Source organism: Microtus ochrogaster, unplaced genomic scaffold, assembly GCF_000317375.1.
Source record: "Microtus ochrogaster isolate Prairie Vole_2 unplaced genomic scaffold, MicOch1.0 UNK1, whole genome shotgun sequence".
Classification (NCBI taxonomy): Eukaryota; Metazoa; Chordata; class Mammalia; order Rodentia; family Cricetidae; genus Microtus; species Microtus ochrogaster.
In genome coordinates, this window is record NW_004949099.1 from 4,526,871 (window position 1) to 4,535,998 (window position 9,128).

Consider the following 9,128-nt stretch of genomic DNA (forward strand, 5'->3'; position numbering starts at 1 on the left):
GGATGAGGGGGAGGCAGAGGAGGGAGGAGGAGGCAGAGGAGGGTGGATGAGGGGGAGGCAGAGGAGGGAGGAGGAGGCAGAGGAGGGTGGTGGGGGAGGGCTGGGGCAGAGAGCATGGAAAGGACCGGGTGTGACAGGCAACCCTGGCCGGGGGTGGGAGTACTGTGCAGTGCTGTGTGTGGTATGTGCCCCAGGGGTGCACAGGGCTGATAGACGGCTGCTCACAGGCCTGAGGCCCCTGCTCCAGCAAAGGGGGAGGCAGTAGCTGGACTGATAAGGAGGGCCCCTGCAGGTGGTCCTCTGTCTCCAACGCAGTCCTTTATCTTAGAGCAGGAGAAAGCTTGTATTTCTTAAAGGGCTAATGTCATTATTATAGAAGATCCAAACAAATAGGTCAATTTGGTAAATGCAAAAACATTTTCTAGAGGGAATTAAAGTTATGAGCACAGTAAAATGTTCAGACTTGGTACTAAAAAGCTATGCGTGCCAGGACCACATTTTGCTCCTATGCAGTCAAGAGACACAGGGGTAAGACTGGCATGTGTAACCTCCGACCGGTCCTTTCTCTCCACACCCCCAAGAGTACTGCTGCCTGGGGATGACTCCCGCTCTCCCAGAGGTAATGTGTTTGTGCACTGTTAGCTGCTGTTCCCTGGGGAAATGAGGCCTAGACCTAGCCTGCAACCTTAAGACCTTATTCCATGGAGGTCATACTTCAGTCAGGTCGGTGGGTATTTGGGGGTGGTTTTCATCACCACAAGTATCTCCCCCCTTTCCCAGCTTTCTTGAAACATCCCAGCAATTCTGCCTTTTCAGTTTGTGTTGTTCTTACATTTGAAGGAGATGTGGAGCCTCCATCAAATGGACCTTTCTGTTTTGGAAAGCTCAGGGTCCAGGAGGGTGCTGGGTAGTGACTGAGAGATCCTGACAGAGTAGCCACCAGCTAGTTTTGCAGAGTGTTTCCAGGCCTCCCAAATGAAAGGAAGTAACTCTGAATTAGTGACACATCCCAGTTTCTATCAAACTGTTCTTGCACACCGAATCCCATGGTACAGTAAATAGCTTGTTCTCAGGCTGGGCCAGGCTGGACCTCTGGCCCCCGCTCTCGCCCCGCCACTTTCCTGGCCTCGGAGGGTGGGAGGCAGGAGGAACTTGCTGGAGACCACCGCTGCTGATTTGATTAATGGTATTTAAAATGTTTTGTTTGGTGTTTCATTTAAAACCATTTAGGCTGGGTATTTGGTGGCACACACCTTTAATCCCAGCACCAGGGAGGCAGAGGCAGAGGCAGGTACATCTCTGTGAATTCAAAGCCAGCCTAGTCTACACAGTGAGTGCCAGGATACCCAGGGCTATGTAGAGAGACCCTGTCTCCAAAAACCAAAACTTGAGTGAAAGCGTTTAGGACCCTGATTGGCCTCGCGGGTTGATTCGCAGCAGCGCAGGGTGGTTGCCTGGGGTTCTCTGTGGACAGCGGCAGAGCTGAGCCAGCGGTTTGGCCTCATGGCCTTGTTCTCTGCCTTCCAGCACTGGCCAGTATTCCAGGAGGTTAAAGACCTGCTGACGTTGGTGCCGCCCCTGGTGGGTCTGAAGGGAAACCTGGAGATGACACTGGCGTCTCGACTCTCGACGTCTGTAAGTGGCAGGTGGCTGTCTCGGGTCGTCTGCGCTTTGGGGACAGGATATTCCTTCTTTTGGTTTCTCGGCAGTCCGCATCCACACGGGTGTTGTTCGGCTTTGGTGTCTCTCACAGGCTGTCCCTGTTCTTTGTACTGTTTTCTGTTTTCCATGGCTACCCTGAGCTGGTGAGGGACCAACACAATGCCCTGGTGCCTTCACTTCCCCTCATCCTCGGTGCCAGTTGACTTTGGGTGTCCTGGAGTCTGCATGCTGCTGCCTGGACCCGAGGCCACACTCCCTGGAACATACACACGAAGCTTCAGTAGGCAGTACAGGTTCAGGGAAGGATTCTGGGGGAGGAAACAAAGAAGGGTTTTTAGCTGCCCATCAACCACCTCCATTCTTCAGGCCCTTGCTGTCTTCTGTCATGGCTGTCTACCCTTGGCTCTGTAGCCAACACAGGCCCTGCCTCGGCCAGCTCTTTTTGCCTATCCCAGGCACCCATGCATGGCAGGTGGATGGTTTTCTTTCTCTCTTGTTAATATAAGAGGTTTCCCCTTTTTCTCTCCAATGGCCATCCTGCATGTGAAAAGGGCAGTAGCCAGAGGAAATATATTGTGTTCAAGGGCCTAAGAGTCCCAAAGCTGATGAAGGACCAGGGATGAAGGCCTCAGTGTCCACTGTTCACTGTGGATGCCAGCATCTCTAACTATATTTATAGTGTTGTTTCTCCACTAAAGAGGCCAAAGGAGCTGAAGAGATGGCTCAGTGCTCTTCCAGAGGACCTGGGTTTGGTTCCTGACACCCACAGGGAAACTCATAACCATTTGTAATTCAAGTCCTAGGGAATCAGACACCCTCTTCTGGCCTTCATAGGCGCTACACATACATGGGACACAGACATAACACAGGCAAAACAGCCATACATGGAAAATTAAAATAAACAAAACCTGGGGAAGAAAAAAGTCCAGGTCAGTTCATAAAAGGTGGAGTGTGCATGTGGCAGGAGAGCCGACTCAGCGTTAAGAGAGCTCTTCATTCTTGCAGAGGACCCAGGTCTGGTTCCTAGCACCCAGACTGGGCAGCTCACAACTGGGGTTCTGGACCCTCTTCTTATTCCTCGGGCAGGTGAACTCACATGTGCACCTACTCACACACACATATATACACAATTAAAAAGAAAACAAATCTTAAGTGGGGGTGGGTCACTGTCTACGAAGCTGAGTGGCATAATCTGTTCTGAGTTCTGATTTGTTTCCTGAGAGAGAGGCTGGCTATGCCTGGAAGGACTGACTTCTCCAGCCCGGCCAGACTGACGCTACCTTTATCTCTGTGTGGTAGGCCAACACCGGACAAATCGATGACCGCCAGGAGAGGTACAAAGTCATCAGCAGCAACCTCGCTGTGGTCCAGGTGAGTGTTGGAGCATCCATCAACGCCTCACCTTCCCTTTCCCCTGTGGGTCCGCAGCCTCTCTGGGCAGGAAGAGGGAGGCCATGTGAGCCTTGCCCCTGTACTCTGGTGGACTTGGAGGATGAGTGTCTGTGTGTCCACGCATCTGTCCACCAGACCATATCTGTGGCGTAGGGAAGATTGTCACAGGGAGCCACCATACCTGCCTGGAGATGCCGTCAGGTCTGTGGTCCCTGCAGCTTCCCTGCTCTCTGCTGTGTAAGCCAGATGCTTGGGGATCTGATGTACTCAGCATTTGCCACACCCTACATTTGCGAGTGGCCTTCTTCCCATACGTAAACAAACACCCTGTTTGCCCGGGTCACTGGTGTTTCCGGAATGGACACACCCCAAGTTCACTTTTTTCCAGAGACCTCAATCTTTCTGGAACCTGAAGCGCCTTCCCACCTGGAATTTCCCCCCTTGCCACTTAACCTGTCCTGTCTCAGCCTGCAAGAGGCCCTCATGCTCCTTTCATACCGTGCCTCCTCCTACACCAGCCCCTCTATGGGCTCAGTTCTATCTAGGCCCTTGTCACAGTAAACTGAAGCCGGGGTACCCAAGGCAGGAGCACATGAGGGCAAGTCAGGCTCAGGCAAGAAGGAAGGCTGGACATGCAGCTGGCTCTGTAGGGATTGTGGTCCAGGGTCTCTGAGCTTCTTGGTGGGCAGCCCCTGGTAGCACAGGGACTATGGACTGAGGTCAGGCTGTCAGCTGGGCAGCCCTGGCCAGGGCCATGTGTCCTTGTCCATTAGTGACACCTGTTCTTCCTGTCATTCAGGTCAGAACCCTGCCTCTCCCAGAGGCAATCCCCTAAATGGCAAGTTACACTTGGCTTCATCATCCCCCTTTGTACTTGGTTCTGCTGGACACCAGCCTGGCCCACTGCGGGGGAAGCATGCTGCCTGTGTCCCCTTCTGTCTTAGGTTTCTGTTGCTACGAGAAAGACTATGATGAAAAGTGAGGAAGAAAGGTTTAGTTCATCTTACAGATTATAGACCATCACTGAGGGAATCAGGACATGAACCCGGGGCAGGAACCTGGAGGCAGGAACTGAAGCAGAGATCATGGAAGAGCGCTACTTAGTGGTTTGCCCAGCCTGATTTCTTATACAACCCAGGATCCACCTTCCCAGGGTGGCACCACCCACAATGGGCTGGGCTCTCCCACCTCAATCATTAATGAAGAAAATGCCCCCACAGTCTTGCTACAGGCTCCTCTGATGGAGGAGGCCTTTTCTCAGCTGAGGGTCCTGTCTTCGTCCTGTTGTATTGCTGTGACAAGTCACCACAACCAAGGCAGCTCTTAGAAAGAAAGCATGTCATTGGGACTTCTCAGGTACAGGCTCTGTTTCACCCTTTGGGGGTGTGCTGCGTACTGTACTTAGAGACTTAGTCCATTCTTATTATGGCAGGGAGTAGGGCACACAGGAAGACACTGTGCTGGAGAAGTAGCTGAGGACCACATTGTGATCCTTGGGTAGAGAGAGAAAGAACTGGGCCTGGTGTGGGCCCACCACCCACAGTGACACACTTCTGCCAACAAGGCCACACCTCCTGATCATCCTGATCTTACCAAAGAGTTACATTTCCTGGTGACTGAGCCTGTGAGGCCGTTCTTATTCATCCCAACACTGTTTTCTTTCCCATTTGACTTTAGCTGGTGTCAAGTTGACAAAAACACTAACCCTGCCCCAACTTGCTCTGCTTTGCTTCCTGGCTCTGAGGGGAACTAACTGCTTAGCATCCTCTGTGATGCTGCCTCGCCACAGACCCAGAGCAATGGGGTGAGCATGCCATAGACTGATCTCTCTAAGACTGTGAGCCAAAGCAAACCTCCTCTCTTTCTAAGTTGATTGTCTCGAGGAGTTTGTTACAGCTGATGAAAAGTTAACTACCATTTGGCTATTCCCAGTGAGGCCTGGTCCTTCCCTCCTGACCAGGTTGGAAACCAAGCTGCCGTCTCCCCTAAGTCTCACGTCTCGTCACTGTGATCCCGTCACTGTGATCCCGTCCCTGTGATCCCATCACTATGATCCTGTCACTGTGAAGACTCTTCCCTCTGAGTCGCGTTTGAATGGAGCCCTGCTTCTCTCCTCCTCCCCCCTGCTGATGCCTGTAGACCTGATGCCCGTTGCAACTACTTCTATCTGTGTGTTAAGCCGCAGATGCCTCCTCCTCTTGGTTCTGCAGTTCCTCTGTGTAGATGAGCCCTCCGCGTTTGAATGGAGCCCTGCTTCTCTCCTCCTCCCCCCTGCTGATGCCTGTACACCTGATGCCCGTTGCAACTACTTCTATCTGTGTGTTAAGCCGCAGATGCCTCCTCCTCTTGGTTCTGCAGTTCCTCTGTGTAGATGAGCCCTGTCTCCCTCACCAGCCCCACATCCAGCCACAGTATTTCTCTCTTGCCACCTTTACAGCATGCAGCTGTCTGTCCTTGGAATATCTCTCCTCCATGCCTGCTGTTCTAAAGCACATTGGAAACTCACTCTAGTCTAATCTCTATGCTGCCCCAGGTGCCACCCCTCCGTTTTCTCCCTCTTAAGTGGTGTGCGTGTGTCTTCCGCACAGAGAGTTTCAGGACTTATGAAGCCTTCCTGGGCCTGGCTAGACTTTCATTGTAGCTGGATTTTTCTTTGGGCCACCAGCTCACAAATTCTGACATGGAACTTCTTATTAATTGTGAAAGCTCAGCCTATAGCTTAGACTTATTTCTAACCAGCTCTTATAACTTGTTAACCCATTTATATTAATCTATGTTCTGTCGCGTGGCATTACTTCTCTTCCATCTTGCACCTTCTTGTTTCCTCTTCATGTCTCCTGGCATCTCCCGTGTACCTAGATTCCTGCTCCTCTTCCTTTCTCTCCCTGGAAGTCCCGCCTACACCTCCTGCCTAGCTATTGGCTGTTCAGCTTTTTATTACACCAATCACAGCAATACACCTTCACACAGTGTACAAATATCCCACAGCAGTGCATGCTGCCTCAAATGTATCTTACTTATGATTTTACTTCCTCCATTTTAAAAGGGCCTAACTTTGAGTCACAAGTCACCGGGGAAATTTCAAAGCTTGACTTTTAAAAAAACTTCAACATGTTCTGGTCATTTAAATGTGAAACCAAGGGTGAAGTTTTAAATTACTTTTCAGAATTATTTGACACTTTGTCTGTGTTCAGTGCACCTTGCTCATATCCACTTATTCCACCCACGCCTTCCTGAACAACTCCCACACAGCCCTTCCCATTCTCATGCCCTCCCCACTTTTTGTGGTAACCCACTGAGTCCAGTTAGTGCTGGCTGATCCTGTTGGCTGGATCTTGTCACCTAGGTTCCTGAGAGTGATGGTCAGGTCGTGCCCAAAGGTGGCAGTGCACTTGTTCCGTCCTTCTGGTCTGATGTCCTTTCTGCCACCTCTTCTGTGATGTTCCCTGAGCCTTGAGGAGGCTGATGTCGGTGTCTTGGACAGGGCCGAGCACTAAACAGTCATTTATTCTCAATATTATTTTTTTTTTAGTTTTTAATTTTGTGTATATTGGTATTTTGTCTGCATGGATGTCTGTGTGCCATATGTATGCCTGGTACCCAGAGAGGCCAGAAGAGGGCATCGGATCCCCTGGGTCTGGATTTTACAGATGGTTGTGAACACCACAAGGGTTGCAGGAATTGAACCTGGGTCCTCTGAAAGAGTGCAAGTGCTCTTAACTGCTCTCAATCATCTCTTCAGCCACTCAGTATGGAATTGTGTAACTTCTCATGGAGTGCAGGGACTCCCCAGTGAGACTGGGGGCACCACCGAGCAGCCAGCCCCCCACTTGCTTGCTGTCCCAGGAACTATATAGCCTCAGTTCTCCCTAGTCTTTGCTTTATTTCCTGAGTGATACTGGCATGGCCACATTCTCCTTTATAGTAAGGCTTATTGTCTGTCTGTCTGTCTGTCAGAACTGGAACTAGAACCCAGAGTCTCAACACAAACTGGATCAGCTCTCTGTGACTGAACCATGTGACCTAAAGAGTTTTAAGCTTAGATTTTTACCCCCTCTGGGAAAAAGCAAAAATCCCACAAAATAATCAGGCTGTTGGCTGTTGAGTAACTGGTACCGCAGTGGCATGTGGGTGGCCGCATCACTGGCTGCTCCATTACCTTACCAGCATGGGAGGTACCCCTTCAGAACCGCCCTGTTCCCCATCTGTATGTACACACCCACGGAGAACTCTGGCTCATGGACGTAGAGTTCCTTTCTGTGACTCTCACCCTGTGATGACTTAGACTTGCCAAGCAGCTTGGCTCGAGCAGCATGAGAACGAACCCCGGCCACTCCTGTCTATCCTACTGTCACCCCAATTGTTCACACATACAAACGCTTCTCTGGAAAAGATGCTACATTCCCAACGCACCCCCAACTCCCGTCCCAGTTTCTACCACCAGGAGTGAATGAGAATCAACTTCTATGTACTTGTCAGTATGTTCCACCTGTGGCCACCTTTTCTGTGGCAGTCTTACCTGGTGTATGAATGTGTTTTCCATCACTGTTATGGAGTGCCTGAGACAGCCCACTTGCGTGGAGGGAAGGCTGCCCGTGGCTCACTGATTCCTAGCCTCCTGTTGCTGTGGGGCCCATGCTAGCTCAGGATATCCAGGAACCTAACTAGGATGGAGGGGCTGGGGCCCCACAGTCTCTTGAGGGCACTCTTCCAGCCACCTCAGATCACCCAGGAAACTGCCTCTTCATGGTCCACACAGATTCCTATAGCTGTCTTAAAGCATGGGCCTCTGAAGACGTTCTGAATTCAAACTAACAGCCCAAGGCCTGAAGGATAAAGAACAGGTCACCAGGGAAGTCACCGTTCACCACCTGTATGTGAGCAGTACCAGGTGCTGGGCCATATCCTCCATGCTTCGTGTCATAATCTACTGAGACTCTTCATGAAAACTAAGGGTGTCAATCATTTCTCCAGGACGCCCTGGTATCTATCATATAGGAACCCATATAAATTGCATATATAATACACTATATATAGATGCTTTTTTCTGTACTGGCATTTGAACCACATGCATCTTGGTGAAAGCTCCATTACCCAGCTGTATCCCTGCTTTTGTTTATTTGCTTGATGTTTTGAGACCAGGGCTTGCTAAGTTGCCCAGGCTGGCTTTGAATGCACGCTGTGGCCCAGGCAGGCCTTGGCCTGTGACCTTAACTCAGCTTCCAGAGTAGCGGGTATTGTAGGTGTGTGTAACCATGTTTGGCTTTGTGTTTTTCTTTATTGATTTTATGTTGTATCTTTAAAAGGAGGCCTTTGCTGATCAGAGATATTTTTAAACATTTATTTTGTTTTTGCTAGGTCTCCGAGTATAATATCTCAGCCAACTTGGATGTCTTAATCCTTTTGCCATGGTTATAATTGTGGGAACAGGCATGTACAAACCATGCCAGGCTGTAAAACTCTTAAACAGACTATTGTATATCCTTTTATTTCATGCCTTTGGGTTTATTGTTTAAGGGTGTGAAGCAGGGTGGGGGATTCCACCCTTCTCCTGGCCATCATCACTCCATCTCCCTTGCCCAAGCTATTTAATATTCATCTGCTGAAGTCATATATCCAGGATATCCCTCCTCATCCCCTCTCTGCTAGCCTCGTTTAACAGAGCAGTTTCCTATGCTCACTTCTGGGCTCCCTTCTGTCTTGTGGCTCCGTATGTCTCTTTATGGCTGTGCTGTATTGCTTTTGTCTCTCCAGCTTTTTAGCACGTTTCGATTGATACTTAAAATGTCTCTGACATACACAAGTAATTCCCCCAGACCTCCTTCCACTAACTGTCTTGGCTCTGCACATGTGCTTACCCATCTCTGTGGCCTTTTGAGCAAATCACCAGGCACCGTAAGAATCTAGTGCGGGATGACATTGGTTATGGGGACTCTGGTTGTGATGACATTGGTTATAGGGACTCTGGTTGGGATGACATTGGTTATGGGGGCTCTGGTTGGGATGACATTGGTAATGGGGGCTCTGGTTGGGATGACATTGGTAATGGGGGCTCTGGTTGGGATGACATTGGT

General features: G+C 50.2%; 1 protein-coding gene across 2 annotated transcripts in view; it reads left to right on the top strand.

The window, feature by feature from the left end:
• Slc41a3 (solute carrier family 41 member 3) overlaps positions 1-9,128 on the top strand; it is a 46,900-nt gene that overhangs the window by 17,307 nt on the left and 20,465 nt on the right. For both annotated transcript variants that reach the window (XM_005364872.3, XM_005364873.2), the window contains 2 exons: positions 1,528-1,635; positions 2,962-3,033. In XM_005364872.3, the coding sequence (XP_005364929.1) occupies positions 1,528-1,635; positions 2,962-3,033 (180 nt within the window). The remainder of the gene's footprint in view (positions 1-1,527; positions 1,636-2,961; positions 3,034-9,128) is intronic.